Raw genomic sequence first — 18,301 nt, forward strand, 5'->3', positions numbered from 1 at the left:
CTGCATTTGGATTCTGAGCATGAGCTCCTCTGAGGTCCCTCCAACATGGGGGCTGGGGCTTTCAGGGTTGCTGGCCTTCAGCCACCTGCATTCCTTGGTGGCCCCGGGGCATCTGCCCAGCCACAAGATCTGTCACAGCTGTTTCTGAAACTGATCTTCCGCCAAGGGGAGGGCGCTTCTCTCCCCAACACCCCCCAGAGGAGGACCGAACAGACGTAGGTGCAGACATTCTCCACTGACCACAGAGTGGGCTCAGTCATGGAAACAACAGGGGCTCATGCACAGCTCTGGCTGCTTCCAGAAGGAAGTGATGGGGGAGCAGGCCTGCTCAGTGAGAGCTGGCAGTCTCTGTGCCGAGCTCAGAGGTCCCTGGCGATGGCCGTGGGGCCAGCCCAGTCTGAGGAGCGACTCGCGTTTGCTATCACTGGGTCCTCCTGTTTTACTCATCGGGAACCAAGGTCAGAGAGGTGATGTGTTCTGGCAAAGGCTCTCATTGGGTCAGGGAGAGGAGAGAAGGAGGGAAGAGAGGAGGACAGAGACAGAGACAGCAAGACAGGGAGCCCAGCTGGGTCTTCAGCCACGGAGGCCCGGCTCTTTGAAACCTGACATGGGTTGACGAGATGAAGAGAAATCTGCCGTGATAGCCCCTGATGACCTATTCCTTCAAGAAGGGTTCATTGAGCGTCTCCGCTCTGCCAGATGGACGGGCCTGAGAGCTGCTCCCACCCCCAGAACCCCCAGGGCCTGGCTAATTCTGCCCAGTGTTGTTAGCTTCTGCTTCAGAGCAATCCTGCTGGAAAGCTTCTCCCCCACCCCCACCCCATCCTTAAACACTGCCATCATCAGTCAGTCCTGCCAGGAGACACTCTGGGTCTCCCGGATCCTGTGCAGGCTCTGGGGCTTCCTGGAGGCGCCGTGTTCTCCCCACAGCCCCACAGCTCATGCCGCCCTTGCCTCCTCCTCATCCTCCTCCTCCTCCCCTGCTGGACTGGTCGGCCCCTCCCTTGAGAAGAGACCTCTTCACCCTGGGCAGCCTTCCGACCCCTCTGGACTGGGTAGTCCTGCCTCTAGCACGAGCAGGTGTGAGCCTCCTGGGGGATCGGTTGTACAGTGATTAATTGTTTTATCTCTCTGGCCGGAAGGCAAGCTCTGGGGGAACAAGGGTGGTGCTTGTCTTGTTCAGGTATCTCTTGGCAAACAGTCAAGTCTCATAAATATTGCTGAATGAATGAATGAGCAAATAAACCAGCAGATACTTGTAAGTCAACAGTTCCACTTGTTTCTTTGAAATCAAAAGTCTGCTGTATACCCAGCTACGAAAGTCTAGTCCCCCTGCATCACCCAAGGTGGGTGGAGGCAGCGTGGCCTGGGACTCACCCAGAGAGGTGGGCTGCCCAGCCTCTGGAGTCGGCCAACCTCTCCCCCGTCGACCACACTGCTGAGTGGAGGGTCAGTGGAGGGGGTGAGCCTCTGTGCCGGGCGCCTCTTCCTGGGGAGGGGTGGAGAGAGGGCCGTGCATTTCCAACATTTATTGTTACCTTTCACCCCACTACTTCCGGGTCCAAAGGGCAGACGGATGGGGCATTGTCATATTTTCCTGCTCAGGAGCTTTGGGCAGGGGATCCGCCTCCATATGGACCTTCCTGAGGGGTCATTCTGGTGGTCCTCTGATAAAACGCAACTCTTCTGAGTGATGGGTTCCCCTCTGGGGAACATGGAGGAGCCGTGGGTGTGATTCTGTCAGATGGGTGGGGGGGTTGCCAAGCCATCCGTCAGATGTGAGCATGGCTGTGCTCACTCCCTGGTTCAGCTGTGAACCTTCAGAAGAGATAACATAGGGTGAGCCCCAAGATGTATTTTGGTGAGAGAAGGAAGAGCAGGAGCTCTTCCTGATGACACTGACCTCAGAGAATGGCAGTCCTGGAGGCCCAGGCTCCATTCCCAACGCCCCATCATGTTCTATCCACGTGCCTTCCACATTCCCTCCAGGGGCCCATTATTTACCTCTTTCTCTGTGATGGTCCCAGGTTTTTTTGCTTCTTATCCCTGCATCCTGTCCATTGTCACATTTCTTCCATAGTTTTCATCTCATTGTAATTAAAAATGAGAATTTTAGTTATGAAAAGTTGCATTGAAGGAGTCCAGGAAGGGCTTGGTGGCCTGTCTCCTTGGCTCTCCCATCTTCTCCATGGTCTCATCTTAGGGCAAGAGACACATGGGCAGGGATTGCCTCTGTTTAGGGGCGATCACATCTGAAAGAGGAACCGCTATGCTCTTCACTCTTTCGCCACACGTCTGTAGCTCAGCGGGGGCAACACTTCCCTTTCAAGGACACTCCGTGGTTAGAAAAGAAGCCATGCAGGAGTGCCTGGGTGGCTTAGTCAGTCAAGCGCAGGCTCTGGATTTCGGCTCAGGTCATGATCTCGGGATTCTGAGATTGAGCTTTCCAGGAGGCCCGCGAAGCATGACCATTCATTTAGATCAAAAGACTGTTCATAGTGAGTCCTGCTCATTATCAAGTCCAGGTCTCATTGCGCATTTACAGAAGGTGAGGTTCATAGCTGTTAGTGCTCCCAATAGCAGATGAAGTTCACCAGCCATCCAGCGATGCCAGCAGCAGATCGTGTCCTTTTCTTTTTTTTTTTTAAAGTTTATTTATTTATTTGAGAGAGAGAATGAGAGAGAGCACATGAGGGGGGGGAGGGTCAGAGGGAGAAGCAGACTCCCTGCCGAGCAGGGAGCCCGATGCGGGACTCGATCCAGGGACTCCAGGATCATGACCTGAGCCGAAGGCAGTCGCTTAACCAACTGAGCCACCCAGGCGCCTGATCGTGTCCTTTTCAAACAGCGATGTTTCCAATAGAAAATGAGATCATTCCAATAGTGGTTCTGCTGTTTTTCACCCATTTCACGGAATCCAGCTACAACTGGGAGGCTCCTTCCGTGAAAGGTGAGCGCCTGGCGTGATTGCTAATGTCACTGGAAATGCAATGAAAGAATTCTGCACCGATGATATAGTTATTTGTGCGATAATATAAATATATATGTGTTGGCGGAGCTCAGCATTTGTGGTAAATGTATCACACGTAGAATGAATTGTGACCTACAGATAATTTTTAATTGTGCCCACGCACCAACTAAATATTCTGTCAGTTAAAATAGAAGCTATGGATGTCAGATTTTACCAACAGTTTCACATAGTGAGTAACTGAACTACAAATTTATGTAATGAAGCTGATGTTGAGTTTTTAAAAATACTTCAGCTGGGGAGCATGCATGTTCTCTTCCCTGCTCGTCAGATTTCAGAAACGTTTGGGCCTTCAGAAAACTTGCTCTGTAAATCAACCTAAGTGTCCTACAAAGATGGTGGACTTTTCTGTAAACAAGGCCCTAAGTGTTGGTTGCATTTTGTTCTAAATTAGTTGGAAATATTTCGTAAAAGTATTCAACTAACAAAGCAGCAAAAACTACAGCCACATACACGAAAAAAAGGAAGAAAAGACTCTCTGTGTTTTAAACTATTATTGAGCTATGACTATTGAAAACATAGGTTGTGAACAGGAAGACATTAGAATCTTTTCCTATGAAAGCAAGGAAGGAATAAAGCAAATGAAATGATGAGAGCTCACAAGATGCTCATTTGGAAAACTCTGAAGACGATTTTGTGAAAATTTTTAAATATTAAGGATATTGAAAAATATACTAAAAGTGAAACGTATTAAGAATAGACAAGGCTAAGATATTAATCGAAGCAGGTGAATATGGACTGGGAATAGGTATTCTGTTCATGTTCTCATTTTATTTTCATATAACCAATTTAAAAAGGGTTTTTTACTAAAAAACATTGCTGTAATGTGCACTGGTAGTTTTGTTTTCTAGGGAGGTTTTTTTTTTTAATTTTTAAAAATAGTTTTCAAATAAAACTACTTCGTGGGTTCCCATTTTAGTAAAACCAAATGCTGACCAATAATGAAGTACTGTAGGAAAGCATATGACTTGAACTGTTTCAGCCTCTCGTTTGCACTCCAGAGTCCTGTTTTGGATAAGAAATTACACATGGCTCATCCCGGCGGCTCTCTTCAAAGCTGGAGCGAATCTCTATCTCTGCTCCTTTGTGGAGGAGCGGAGTCTGTTTTGTAATTGAGAGCAGAAGAACCAGGCCTTTCAACCACACATGATGGATTTGACCTGCAGGGGGCAGTCTGGTGCAATCTGCTCAGGGACACCCAGCGCACCTTTCCATCCCTTGGGACAGGAGGGGTCAGCCGGGCGGCCCCTCCTCAAAGGCACTGGCTCAGGATCGGCCTCCTTCCGCTTGGTACCACCACCTCACCTCTGCCCCTCCGCACACCCCCAGAGTGAACTCACCCACACGCTGAACCTTCAGCACCCACTCCTGTCCAGCCAATCCCTAGGCCCTGAACACAATTCCTGTTGGCACGCTCCACTAGAATGCTCCAGAACCCTGAGAGGCAACAGGCCATCTCCGAGGACAGCAGGGCATTTCTCATAGGATTGCCACGAGGGATGGGGAGGTAGCTTAGCTCAGCGCCTCAGATGGTTTATGACACTTCATAAGAGCTCAGTAAATGCGAGCGTATATTATTGTTTTATGCCAAGCCCCAAACATCTTTATCCCCAGACTGGGGACCCCATTCTCCCGGGGTCAGCTAATGAGTGATGCCCCGTCCCACTCCATCTCCCAAGATGGAAATCCCAGTACCTTTGATGGCCTACTCCTCACCACATCCAGCTGAATACCATTCACACGGATTCTGCCTTTGAAACCCCTTTCGAATCCCTCCCTCCTTGCCGTTCCCGTTGTCCTGGCTTAGTCTAGACATCCTCTGCTGCGGAGGCCGGCGTGTGTCAAATTCTATGTGCATGGGAAGCACGTAGCATTCTTGTGAAAATGTGGGAGGTCCGATGCTACCTGAGACGCAGCGTCCCTAGCAAGCTCCCAGGGGATGGATGCCCGTGCGCCCCACCACTGCGGGGCGGCACAGACTGACGCCATCTCTTATGGCTCCCGACCGGCTTCTAGCACTCCCTCTGGAAACTCCAGTGGCAGCTCGTTGCTCACAGCCAAGGTCGTCAGCTGCGGTCTGTACAAAGCCCGTCACTCCCCATATATTTGGATGTCATGCATCTGGAGTTGGGCCCAGGAATTGGCATCTTTTTATCATGCCCTCAAGTGGTTCTAATAAGATAGGTTGTTGATGGAAAAGGAGGCTGTAACACCAAACTCAACTCTTGAACAGGACATTCAGGGGCCTTCTGGACGCGGTCCTGGGTGGAGCGAATCATCGCTTCGTCACCTTCCTTGCTTGGCAGTCTGGCCACACATCTCCAGAACAGTGGGGTCGCAGTGGGGGGGGGGGGCGCTGTTTATCCGCGCGTCCTTCTAGCTCCATGAAGCTGCATAAGGGCAGGACTGGACCAGCTCCAGGACCTAGCTTGCCCAACAAAGAGTATTAAAAAGGCATCAGATGGAGCAAAAAGGCAATTCTAATCAAACTGATAGCTGGCTGACTTTCGATAGGAGTAAAAATAAAGGCTGCTTTGTTGGAAACTATTTTAATAATCTCGGTTCTGAGATCCAACATGTTTTATGCCCACAGTACTTAACATTTGGTAGATTCAGTACAAATCCTTAACATTCACTATGGATTTAACTACTGTTTCAGGCATTATTTTTGTGCAGATTCGTGTCTGTGCTTATTGGTAGCTTGCACAAATCCTTTGAGGGTGAATAGCCAGGGACAGGAAAGTTGTCATGGGCCTGGAAATACAAATGCTACAATCAAGGGACTCACGGGGTTTGAATTCTGCAAAGTTTAGTGCCCTCTTCTGGTCATAGCGGGCAACTCACCTGCCTCTCCAGGGGACGCTGCCCATCCACCCCATGGTGTCTGATGTGTGATGAGATGGCCTTTGACTGGCTCAGAAGTGTCCGCTTTCTCTTAGATGATTGAACATTTGGTGAGGAAGGCTTTGAATGAATGCATGTAACAAGAAAAAATGCTTCAACTAGGAAGTCTGCATCTCTGAGTTGTATTAAACTAGTGGATACTTTCTAATCAATTACTCTGAAGCTTATTCAATTATGTAAAAGCTTTGTTCAAGAACAGATTCTGTTTAATGCAGCCTATGCAGAGCTGCCCATCAGGCTTGAGGGCTTTTGTCTCTGGCAGTCCTGGGTTCGAACTGTGACTCCTCCATCTCGTCTGACCCGATGTTGGGTCAGTTCCTTATCCTCATGGGGCCTCAGTTTCTCAGTCCTGGAGGGTTATTGTGAGGACGGTGCCCATCCGAAGGGCCTAGCGATGGTAGGTGCTCCCGGGACACAAGCTAGTGTGTGTGTGTGGGGGGGGTGCTCACTTTAAAAGTCTAAAATGTATCTGGGAAAGAAACAAGAGGAAAGGGGTGAAAGTATTGATTGTGGCTGTCATCATTGTCCCGGGATAATTGCAGGCTCGGAATGGTTCCATTTCAGCAGTGGTGATTGCTGAAACACGATGAGGATTTTTTGCGCTCATTCAGATGTCTTCTCTAATTACAAGGGACCAGTGTTTCTGGGCCTCGGTCCATTCATATGGCTCAGCGAGGCTTTTTGCAGGAAAGTGCTTTGTGAGCGGACAGGCACCCAGGCTGACCACGGAGCGGGGAGTGCAGGAGGGAGGGAGCCCACACCTCAACCACAAGCATCCTCACCGCCCGATCTCACTCGGCTCCTAGAACCACCCACTTTCTCCAGCGGCCAGTCCTCCTCTACACCACCAAGAGTTCAATGCCACGTTTTCCAAGGATCTAAGGTTATTTTGGCAAAATGGTGCACCAAGTGGGGATCTGAGGTAGGCCTTACAGGTCTGGGTGAAAGAGCCTTTTCCTGTGTTGAACCGCATTGCATTCACCCACCCACCCAATAAAGACTTACCTCCGTCCCCAGGGGGCCCACGTGACTCCGTCAGAAAGGAGCTGATGGTGGCCCCTCCTGGGGGAAGAGGGAGCTTCCCTCTGCCTCACCTGGGGGCTCAGACAGGAGGCAAGGCCATCTCCCTGCAGCCATGCATGAAGTTCAGGAGAGCAACAGGCGAAGTCCGTGGCTCAGAGGAACACGGACCGGGCTGGCCTGCCCATCCCATTCTCGTTGTTAACATCTCACGACTGGGGGGACGGGCTGGCGTTTGAAAGGTCCCTCGGGCTCCAGAGTGTGGAAAAGGCCTGCACTCAGAATCAGGGCTGGTGGTATGGGTTATGGTTTTGGCCAGGGGGACAGCAGAGGTGGACCCTGTGCAGTTGGGCTGGACCCCCCACTTCCCAGCCTCCCCCCCGGCCCTGTGACCACCTGCCAGTTAACCTAACTCCTTAGCCTGCAATTCTTTCCAAGGGGGGTGCTCTTCCTTCAGCTGTCATGATGCAAAATAGAAATGCTACACCCATGTCACAGCAGACACCGTAGAATGTACCCAAAATGTTGAACCAGTCATTACCGTGTGGCGATCTGGAAGCTGTGGGTAAAGGGCCTCCTGAGGCTCCAGGAAGCTGCCTCTCAGAATCTTCGATCTCCTGGTATTTTCAGACTTCACCCTCCCCGGACACCCCAACATCCTTGTTCACCTCCTCTCTCCCTACAAAACCAGACAAACAAACAAGAAAGGAAACTAGGGATGTCCACGTGGCTCAGTCAGTGGAGTGTCTGCCTTCGGCTCAGGTCATGATCCCAGGGTCCTGGGTTCGAGCCCCGCGTCGGGCTCCCTGCTCAGCGGGGAGCCTGCTTCTCTCTCTCCCTCTGCTGCTCCCCCTGCTTGTGCTCTGTCTCTCTCTCTGGATATAAATAAGTGGATAAATAAAATCTAAAAAAAAAAGACAGGAAATTAACCTGAACAGCAAGAGCTTTTATAACCTGGGAATAGCTCTTGGAGCTTGCAGGGTGAGCTTACTTCCCAAGTGCAGGAATAAAATGTGCCGGCGGTGGTCCGCAGAGCTGCCTCCCTGACGCAGACCGACGAAGCAGCGCTCCAAAGCATGCCCACCGCCATCCGGTCCCCAGTCCGCCCTGTCCTCCGGGAGCGGCCCTTCTCAGTGGAGGGCCCGGCCGCCCGAGGCGCATGGCAGGGAGCCCTCTGAGCCTGTCCCTGCGTCTTGCAGGTTCGCCATGGAGCCCTTCTGTCCGCTCCTGCTGGCGGGTGTTAGCTTGCCGCTCGCCAAGGCCCTCAAGGGCAACGAGACCACCCCGGCGGTCAGCAACTGGAACTCGACGACCTCAGGTGAGGACCCGGCTGCCTGCCCCGCCCCTGCCCTTGCCACCCGCCCCTCCAGGCAGGCTCTCAGGACTGGGATGACAGGGCTGGGGGACGAGACACAGCCTGTGGCTGACTTCCTTAGCGAGCAGAGCACCTAACACGTCACTCCTATCAACACCCGCTGCCCGGACAAGCCAGTCGTTGGGAGCTAGAGCAGAACAAAGCTTAGCAAACGGAGGGCAGCAAACACGACCCTGTGCTGAGAGTTGGTGTCAGCTTCGGTGGGAGGTAGGAGAGCAGGGTTAATAATCCCGCCCCTCACTCCTGGGGAGCTGATTGAAACAACCCTGAAGGAACATTGATGAGTCCCTAAGGGGTTATTTACACACTGACATGAACGTTGATGCGATCAAGAAGTTAGATTTAATATTCTTAGGCTCTTAGGCAAGATATTGGCATAGTGGTTAGAGTTAAACTTTTAAAAGAGGAGCCCTTACTTTTTAGAAAGGCATGTTGATGTCCTTATGAATGAAACAGCACGAGGTCTAGGAGTGACTTGAGAAAGAGCAAGTGGGGAGCAGGAAGTGGGGGTCCATAGACCAACACAGATGTCTTGTCCTGATTAGAAAAGTGGGTGGTGGCCGACATGTGGGGGCTCATTGCTCTGTTCACTTGCCTTTTCCATATTTTGAAAGTTAGGGATAGGAAAGAGTGAACAGACACAGGGGACAACATGGGTGAACCCCAGAAACCTGCTACGTGGAAGAAGCTGGACACACAAGATCCCGTGTTCTATGGCTCCGTTGATGGGAAATGCCTGGAATAGACAAGCTGTTGGAAGAGAAGCGACAGGAGCGCTGGGCCGGGCATGGGGGGCAAACGCCAAGTGGCCACAGGTGGCTGAGACGTGGGTGGAATGTTCTGAAACACTGTGGCAGCACAACTCTGTGAATTAGCTAAAAATCACTGAATCATAGGCTTGAAACGGGTGAGCATGTAGTATGTAAATTTTACGTCAATGAAATGAAATTAATGCCATGCAAAGCTAAGAGGACGAGGAACAGCAGTGAGGGCGGATGCTCTGGAGTCACGCGGCCGGTGTTCCGTTCTCGCTCTGCTGCTTATTGGCCCAGTGAGCTGGAGTAAGTTCCTGACCTCTTTGTGCCTCAGTATCCCCATCTGTGCGATGGAGGCAGTGATAGTGCCTAGTACTCAGCAATGCTGTGAGGATTGAGGAGACAGCCGAGCTGGGGTGCAGGAGCTCGTCCACTGGGCCGCTGCTGTGGTTGGCAGGAGCCCGGGTCTGAGGAGGCCCGTCCCCAGCCGGTCTCTGAAGGCCCAGACAGTTGGCTCTTCAGTGTCCCTTGGAATCTCCTCCTAGGGTGTGTGCCCAACACAGACAGAGGCCCACCTGGTGAGTTCAGGGTCCCCAAGGACTGGACACGGATTCCCTGGGCCACCCCACACCTCCCTGGTAGATGGAGGCCCGTCGGGCAGCCAGCTCCGGCCTGTGCCCAGGGTAGCAGGAACCTGTAACCAGCAAGGCCTGGTCCCCCGAGTGTGCCTTGGAGTCTCTCGCCAGCCCCCATATGCCTGCTCTGTTCCCCCTTCCCTCTCCATTCCCGAGACTCCCAGGCAATAAACTCAAGGACTTCTCCGATACAGTTTTACTTGATGATTGGTTAGTGTTCTCCAGAGTCACAGAGTCCATAGATATATATTATATGTTCATTTATATCTGTACCTGTACCTGTATTTATATTTATTATAAGGAATTGGGTCACACAATTGTGGAGGTTGTCAAGTCCAAGATATGCAGAGCCAGTGTCCTAGTTTGAGTGCTGGCAAGTGGCTACAAAACCAGAGAGAGTGATGTCCCAGTTGGAAGGCAATCAGGCAGGAAGAACTCCCTGTTACTCACAGAACGCTCTGCACTTTTGTTCTATGCAGGCCTTCAACTGATTGGATGAGGCCCACCCACAATGGGGGTGGGGTGGGGTGTGATCTTCTTTTCTGAGACCACCAATTTAAATGCTGAATCTCATCCAAAAAGCACCCCCCTCGAACACCCCCCAGAACAATGTTTGACCAAATACCTGGCAGCTTGTGGCCCAGCAAAGTTGACACAAAAAAGTTAAGCATCACACTTGCTTATCACAAGGCTTTGGGAAAACAGAAATGATCAACTCCCCTCCGGAAGAAAAAGCTTGGGCGAGGTGATTAGAAGTGGCATCATTCGGGCCGGGGTCAGGGGTTCAACCCCCCATCCAGCTTGGGAGCTTTGCCCACACATGTCCTACAAATGCACCCTTAGCCCCCAAGAGGAGGGAGAGGTGGAGTTCAGTCCCTGATACCAGCCCCCAGCAGGGATAGCGAGAGTAGCACTGTCCTCACATGAAAAGCCAGAGAAATCCGAAACCACATAAAAGGAAACACAGAAGCTCCCAGCACATGGAAACTGCATTTGTCGTGCCTTCTCATCACCAGCTGGCCTCCGGGTGCCGGGTCACTGGGGCTGCTGGCACTGTTCCGCAGCCTGGGACCCTCCAGATCTGCCCCGAGGACAGTGTGTCCCCGTGCCTGGCAGAGAGGAGCTGGCTGCCGTTGGCCTGAGGCCCGACACCTGCAGAAACACTTACAACAACAGCAGATCTACCAGACAGAGCATCATTTGCCCAAATGGAGAAGCAATGTGGAGCTGTGTGGGCGCTCCTACAGATGGCACCCAGGGCATCTGTTGGGTGACTCAGCCTTACCCCTGGGCCTCTTCAGTTCACTTGAGAGTAAAATGATTGGCTCGTAAGATGGCTGTGGGTGTCAGGCGCTCCTTTCAGGGACAGAGACTGCGTGGTATGATCTCGTGCCCATCAGAACGGATGTGACAGTCACAGCTCCTTGCAGCTTCTGCTGGGGGCCTTATGGGCTGGGCAGCAGCTGCTGGTCACACAACCAGGAGAGAAATCGACAGCTGGCCCACTTCAAGGTCTCAGTGATACCACGTGGACAGGCTCCATTGACCTAGAATTCCAGGAGGCAGGGAAGCCTGACTGTGTGACGTGCCCTTGAAACTTTGTTCCCTGAGAGGATTATTTAGGGTGATCCCAGCACATTGCCACAGTGTACCAATTAACCAGAAGTCATTTTGTTTGTTCATTGAACAAAATGTATTAAATAATCATCAAGAGACATTCCTTTACACAGGAGTTGAGGGTAAAGATTCACAAACAGTGTAATAAAATGTTCCTGTCCTTGTTACAGGAAGGATTCCTAAAAAATTAATAAGAAAAAGGTAACACAGGAACACAGTGGAGGATGTGACCGAGCCAAATGCAAATATCGAATTGATGATGTTTTATTAATCATGAGATGATGCTTAACTCTATAGAAGTTAGGGGATTGCAAATTAAAGTGGTATTATTTTATTATCATATTGACAAAAATTAAGAGGATTGCTCATAGCCGGGAGTAATCGGCTCCGTCACCCGGTCTAGGGAAGCATGGAAGCTGGAAATTTTGCAGGTGGTCCCCTAGCAGTTTCTATCACAACGTACTGTGTGTGCACACGGATGCACAGAGTGCCCTTCCGGGAGCCTTCTGTGGAAGCACTTTCAAGATACACCAAGGATAAAGAAATGAGAGGTAAAATTGTAGCCAACAGCCAAAAAGTTGGAAACAACCTAAATGTGCATCGAAATCTTGGGTTATTCAGAAAGTGGACGTCCGCGCCGCAGTTAAACAAAACCAAGAGGCTCGAGTGTGCTGGCGCAGAAGCTTTCCAAGACAGACGACCCAACGAGAAAGTCGAGTCACAAAGCTGGCCTGATAGCAATGTCATCCGTTTTTTGTTTTTTCCACGTGTCGCTTGGCTGAGGGGACACGGCCTGCAGAGGCTTTTTTCTAGACCATAGTGTTTTTTAAAACTGCCTTTAGGTTGAATTACGTATCCATATTTAAAAATCGGATCACTTTTTACATGAAAATATGAATTTCTTCTTTTGGCAAGCTGGAAGAACTGGATAGTGGGGGGGCACTCCCAGTTCTCCCGGTCCCCTGCCAGGCCTGCCTGCCGGCTCCTGAGTGTCCCTACCTGCCCTCTGCCCTCCAGAACAGAAGCAGCTGCTGACGACATTTGTCCTTGTGATCTGTGGATTCTGCCCCTGAGCACAGCTCCACTCTGGGGCCCTGGGTCATTCCGCCTGGGTCCTCAACGGTGTGCTATGGAGACGCCCACCTCCGTAACTATAGCCTTTACTGGAGCAGCCTGAGCCTGGAGACTGGACCCGGGAGCCTCCTGACAAAGCCCTCCAGGGCTGGGCTGTCTGTGGTCCAGGTGCCCTCAGAGCTCCAGGTCAAGCCCACAACCCTCAGCCAGGTCCATCCAGCTCTTGGATGGGCAAGCTAGCCAGTCAGTCACTGCCAAGATGGACGCTGAGCTGGGGCAGCCTGATCTCTGTGCAAATGCAGAAGTGGGGGCAGGAGAAGGGCAGCCGCCCATGCTCTGTGGTTACAGTTGGCAGGGCAGGGATGGCGACCGGTCTGGGCTGGGCCCAGCTCTGCCCCTTGCTGTCAGGCTTCTCCCCCATTCAGCCTGCGCTTGAATTGGCTCCAAGGCTCCAGCAGAGCAGGGAGGGTTCTCCCTGGATGGGCAAGTGTGGAAGCCCCAGGTCAGGTGAGCTCCCCAGGGGAGCTCTGCAGCAGGTGGGGCCAGAGGAGAGGGCCCGGGGCACTTAGCGGCTTAGCCTGGGTCACCCTGGCTTTGCCCTACTGCTTGGCTGGTGGGGCCGCTAGCCAGATGGGAGAGGCATTGGCTCAGCCTGGGATGAGGGTGTCTTGTCTGTTGGCCACCTTCTCCTCACAGACCAACTGTGTCCCAGGGCACTTCTGCATCGAGTGGTCACTTGAGTCAGTGACATGTTGTCATTTATTAGAAATATATGCATTAGCCACTTAAAAGGGGCCAGAGTCGGCATGAGGCCCTGGGGGTGGAGGTTGCTTACAACCTGGGACATGAGATGCAGATTAAGATCTTTAGACTAGGGCGCCTGGGTGGCTCAGTTGGTTAAGCAACTGCCTTAGGCTCAGGTCATGATCCTGGAGTCCCAGGATCAAGCCCCACATCGGGCTCCCAGCTCAGTGGGGAGCCTGCTTCTCCCTCTGAGCCTCTCCCCTCTCATGCTGTTTCTCTGTCTCTCTCTCTTTCTCTCAAATAAATAAATAAAATCTTAAAAAAAAAAAAAAAAAAAGATCTTTAGAATACACCAGGAGGGAGTTGCTGGGGGAGGGAGGCTGTGGTGCCCCCACTGGGCTCAAGGTCATGCTTGGTGCTTCTGGGACCTCAAAGCCAAGGAAGCCCAGTTGTTGCCTTTGAAGGGCTTCCACTGAATCAGAGTGAAGGCAGTCACCCCCAGGGCCTGTTCACTCCAGGAGAGTGGGGTCTGTGCTTCGAGGCATGAAGTGACGCTCTGGGATCCACAGGAGGGGAGCTGAGTGCACTTCCTTGAGGAGGGGGCATTTGATAGGCTCCTTGGGAGCAGGGACATTTTGATGAGGAAAGGGCAGCACGGCAGTCTGGGGGAGGCAGGGGCTCAGGCGGAACTCAGGGGAGGGGTGGCAGCCAGGCCGCCAGAGCCCCTCGGAATCTGGGCTCACTGGGCCAGTCCTGGGCAGCCACGTGGCAACTGCTCTTGGTCCAAGGACGTGGGGCCTTCTGAACAAGGAAAGTCAACCTGGACCGGTAGGCCTGGGAGCTCGAAGCTCCAGAAGACCTGATTGTGGCATGGCCACAGACCTCCACCTGACCCAAGGGCCAGGCTGCACCCCGTGCCCTGAGCTCCTGCCGAGGCCCCGGGAGCTCCCCACGCTGTCCTCAGACGGAAGAGTAGGGCAGCTAATCCTTCGCCCTCCTCTGCTTCCCCATGATGGGGAGAGGCAGGTGCCCCAGGAACCCGGGGAAACAGGTTACTTGAGGGTCAGGGGCTCCCCGTTGTGCCTTCACTGCCCCTCCCCAGGGAGCCTGGGACAAAGTCACCGGCCCCTCAGTTCAAGCTCCCTTCCCCGTATCAGTGCTGCTCATCTCTTCAGTGGTGAGCATGGTGGACCGGGACGGTGGCCTGCTTTGCAGACTCTAAAGTGAGGTGCTGGTGTCCAAGAAGGGCTGATAAAGGAGGTTCTGGTATGAGAGAAGAAGTTCTAATGGGATGGAGGGGCAACTGATTTGCACACCGTAAAGTGCAGTCTAGTGTTGGGGATCTTGCCTTGCCCAAACCCCACTTTCCCTGTTACCTGAGTCCCTGCCTGGGGTCCCCCATCGCCCGCAGGCCCTCCTGACCCCCGCGCGCCCCAGCCCCTGCTGGCCTGGCTGCTATTGCCGTTGTTGCTCTTCGTCCTCCTTCTGCTCCTCGCCGCCTACTTCTTCAGGTAGGAGTGTCCCCGGGGCGCAGGCGGACTTGCCCCGACCGGCTCTGAAGAGGAAATGAGCTCCTCGAGGCTGCAGGGCGGTGTGGGTCCAGGCAGAGGGTGGCAGGGCTGGGGACGGGAGGGGCTGGGGACCCACAGGGCTGGGGACCGGAGGTCTGGGGTGGCTCGGCCCAGCCATGAGCAGCAGGAAGAGCTTCTCCCGGCTCACCTGGTGGGTATTGCCGCGCAAGGTCCCTGGGCTCCGGGAAATGTCCCCGGGCCTGAAGCTAACCCATCTGTGTCTCCAAGGTTCAGGAAGCAGAGGAAAGCCGTGGTCAGCACCAATGACAAGAAGATGCCCAACGGAATCCTGGAAGAACAAGGTACCCGGGGGGCTGGGGGCAGGGAGTTGAGCTCTTTCTGACCACGCAGGCGGCTGTTGTCTGCCTTTTGTTTTAAACGTTAAATTCCTTCAGCTTTGCCACTTTGGTCTCGCTTTCCCTGGTATAGTGCTAGCATTTGCGATGGTAGAATTTTACCATTTCAAGACTTTTCTCCATTTCTCTCTGGTGGGAAACAGACACTTGAGGCTTTCAGTCTGTGGCTTTGTTGGAAACACTGTTCACATCCTGTCACTTTTTACAGGGTTTTGATATGTAACATTTTTCAGTAAGCCCTCTACAGTCCTAAAATGAGACAGCCTCTGAAGGGCTCCCCCGAAATTCGCACTGCTTTCGGATCGTGATGCAGAAAGGGAGCCGATCCACCAGTGTGTGTAGTGGGGATGGTGGCAGTCGGGAGAGGGCATTCCCGACCTTTCTTTCCGACTCTGAGTTCAGTTCGGAAGGCCTTAATGCAACTCACAGGGCACACATCTAGGTGGCCGAGAAGACTGTGTGAGGCAGAGGCTTTCAAAAGTATTGGTTCACACAAGTGACTGTCACTTCCTCTGGCTGTTTGCTACCTAATTGTTCCATGGTTTGAGGGAACAAACATGCGATCAGATTTCAAACACAGTTGCAAAACTGGCAGCAGGGGAGGGCGCAGTGGAGAGGATGGAGGGCAATTTTGAAGTGCTGGGGTTGCAGTGCAACTTGTTAGGTGCTAATGTGGCCTCCAGGGGCCCCCTTCCTGCCCCCTCTCCCTGCCCTGCACGTTTCAACAGCCTGAATGGGAGGGAAGAAGGTGTGGCTGGCGAGACCCTGAGGCCATCTTCTGGCGCATCTTCTCTCCGAGGAATGAGCCCTGGGAGGAGTTCTTGGCTTGGCTTCAGAACCGCTCTGCAGGTGGGGACAGGCCCTTTGCAAGCGTGAAGGCAAAGGTTTCGTGTTGACCCTGTCAAGAATATCGGCGCATTTCCCAGGGAGCGAAGCACATGCCAGGGATTTCTCCTTTTGTCTCACTCTGAATGTATGGAGGGAATTTGTCCAGGAACTGCCCCGCAGCTAGCCCTTCCCAGGGCCTCCCTGCCTGCTCCCTGCCACACAAGGATGGTGTTTGTCTTATTTCTCCTGGAGCTTATGGGGTTTCAGCAACCAGGACTGTGTGTCACAAAGCATACAAGGCTGGGGAAGGCTCCAATCCTAACCGATTTCCGGTCTATTCCCAACTTGAACCAAAATGATTCTTCCTAATTTATTAACATAGTCATCCTCCCTATTTCAAACCTGGAAAACTGGGCTGGAGGGTGAAGCTGCCCAAATCCTTTGTGGAAGGAGCAGGGGCTGGGGGACTGAGATAAGGCGTCTGTGGTTGGTGGGAGCAGGTCCCCCCCCAGAGGGACGCCCCTATTTGTGAATGGCGTGGGTGTATCATGGAGACAGAGCTCTGTACTCAGGTGCTCAGGGCCCCTCCTGGCTACATGATCTGAGAGCAGTGGGCCCCCCCTCCAGCGGTGTCTTTCCTCCAGGAAAGCTGTCAGTCCGTCTGGTGAAGGAGTCAGCTGTCCGGGAATACGGCTCAGTGGCCCCCGTGTTTCTTTTGGCCCCACAGAGCAGCAACGAGTGATGCTTCTCAGCAGGTCCCCCTCCGGGCCCAAGAAGTACTTTCCCATCCCCTTGGCGCACCTGGAGGAGGAGATCCGCGTCCGCTCAGCAGATGACTGCAAACGCTTTCGGGAGGAGTTCAATGTGAGTTGGGGGCGGGGGGGTCCTTTGTCTTCTTGTCCTGGGGTCGAAAACCCGGACAGGCAGTGCCCAAAGACCAGCAACGCTTGCATCGGTTGTGACACTGTCCCAAAAGTGGGCTTCTGGAGACCTGGTTTCTGCTGCAGGGCCCCTCCCCCCATCCTCATTGCTCATTCTTTTTTTTTTTTTTTTTTTTTAAAGATTTTATTTATTTGACAGAGAGAGACACAGCGAGAGAGGGAACACAAGCAGGGGGAGTGGGAGAGGGAGAAGCAGGCTCCCCGCAGAGCAGGGAGCCCGATGCGGGACTCGATCCCAGGACTCTGGGATCATGACCTGAGCTGAAGGCAGTCGCTTAACCAACTGAGCCACCCAGGCGCCCCCTCATTGCTCATTCTTAAGATGAGACCCTTGAGGGAGATGTTCCCGAAGGCTCCTTCCAGCGCAAACGCTCCGAGGGCCGTGTCCTAAAATCTAGTGTGACAGAAACTCGGTTTCTCGCGAACGGGGAAGACCAGGGCCTGAGCAGAGGGCAGTGGGGCAGTTCCGTGTTGAAAGCGGTGGAGCCCCCACCCCACCTCTAATGGGCTTCGAAGAGCTTAAGCATCTCGCTGGCAAAGGAAATGTCCCTCTTCTGACCCATCCTCAGAGCATGAATTAAGCGGTCGTGGGGCTCCCTGAGGGGCCACGAGCTCCCTTTGGTTTGATGTCTGCTCCAGCCTCTTGTCTTCATCCTGCTACTGTGGTTCTGGATGAATTTCCTCTGTGACCTCAGCGATGGCAGCCACCAACTAGGGTGGCTCTAACCAGTCGGAACCGTCCCCATGGTAGCAAACGGACTCTCCTAGCTCTCAACACAAAACACAAACGAGCGTTCGTGATAGTTCTTTTGTGTTGCTCATGTGACATTCAATGTCCTGTGACTCTTGAATCTGTTGGAGAGACAGAGACAGAGGGAGAGAGAGAGAGAGAGAGAGAGAGGCCTGGGCGGGCTGCAGTTAAGACAGACACCAGGAAGAGTTGCCTTGGGTTTAGCCGTTCAGAGTTCATCCCTGACCGAGTTTTGAGTTTGGCTTTATGCATCTTCCTCATTTTGTGCACAGCCATGTGCTGAGTGTGGAGATTGCAAGAGGAGCTGCCGAGCTGCCGGGCATGTGGGTCAGCTGCGCCTACGCCGCCGGCCTCCGCCGCCCCGGGGAGGGGCGGCTTGGGGATCAGAGGGACCTTATGGCTCCACTTGAGGCTCAGACAGCGGACTTCATAAACAGCAAAGTGTTGTGCAGTTGTTTTACCCAAAGATGACACTGCGACAGACGGGGGACATTTCACAGGGAAGCGTCCCATGAGGGCACAGGAGGTGACGGAGCATTTCAACTGTATGTTGCTTATTTTTTAGCACATACCTTGTCCGCCTTTATCCTGCTTCCTTTTAATTGTTTCCAAATGTGCCCCCCCCTTTATTTTTTGAGAAATTAGGTCATATTGAAAGACAGCTCCAAGCAGTGTTGTTTTGCAATCCGGTCAGCCACATAA

The 18,301-nt window shown here is 52.9% G+C and overlaps 1 protein-coding gene across 9 annotated transcripts in view; it reads left to right on the forward strand.

Annotated features, from left to right (window-relative positions):
• PTPRE (protein tyrosine phosphatase receptor type E) overlaps positions 1 to 18,301 on the forward strand; it is a 150,497-nt gene that overhangs the window by 98,970 nt on the left and 33,226 nt on the right. For 6 of the 9 annotated variants that reach the window (XM_054508465.2, XM_045879069.3, XM_045879071.3 and 3 more), the window contains 4 exons: positions 8,152 to 8,270; positions 14,564 to 14,663; positions 14,952 to 15,025; positions 16,635 to 16,771. In XM_054508465.2, coding sequence (XP_054364440.1) covers positions 8,159 to 8,270; positions 14,564 to 14,663; positions 14,952 to 15,025; positions 16,635 to 16,771 — 423 coding nt within the window. In that variant the 5' untranslated portion in view covers positions 8,152 to 8,158. Of the gene's footprint in view, positions 1 to 8,151; positions 8,271 to 14,563; positions 14,664 to 14,747; positions 14,875 to 14,951; positions 15,026 to 16,634; positions 16,772 to 18,301 lie in introns of those variants that run through there. The other 3 variants (XM_054508467.2, XM_064595464.1, XM_045879073.3) reach the window with 3 other exon arrangements.

Source organism: Mirounga angustirostris, unplaced genomic scaffold, assembly GCF_029215605.1.
Source record: "Mirounga angustirostris isolate CCGP_5_RB_7025 unplaced genomic scaffold, mMirAng1.0.hap1 SCAF_6, whole genome shotgun sequence".
NCBI classification, from domain to species: Eukaryota; Metazoa; Chordata; class Mammalia; order Carnivora; family Phocidae; genus Mirounga; species Mirounga angustirostris.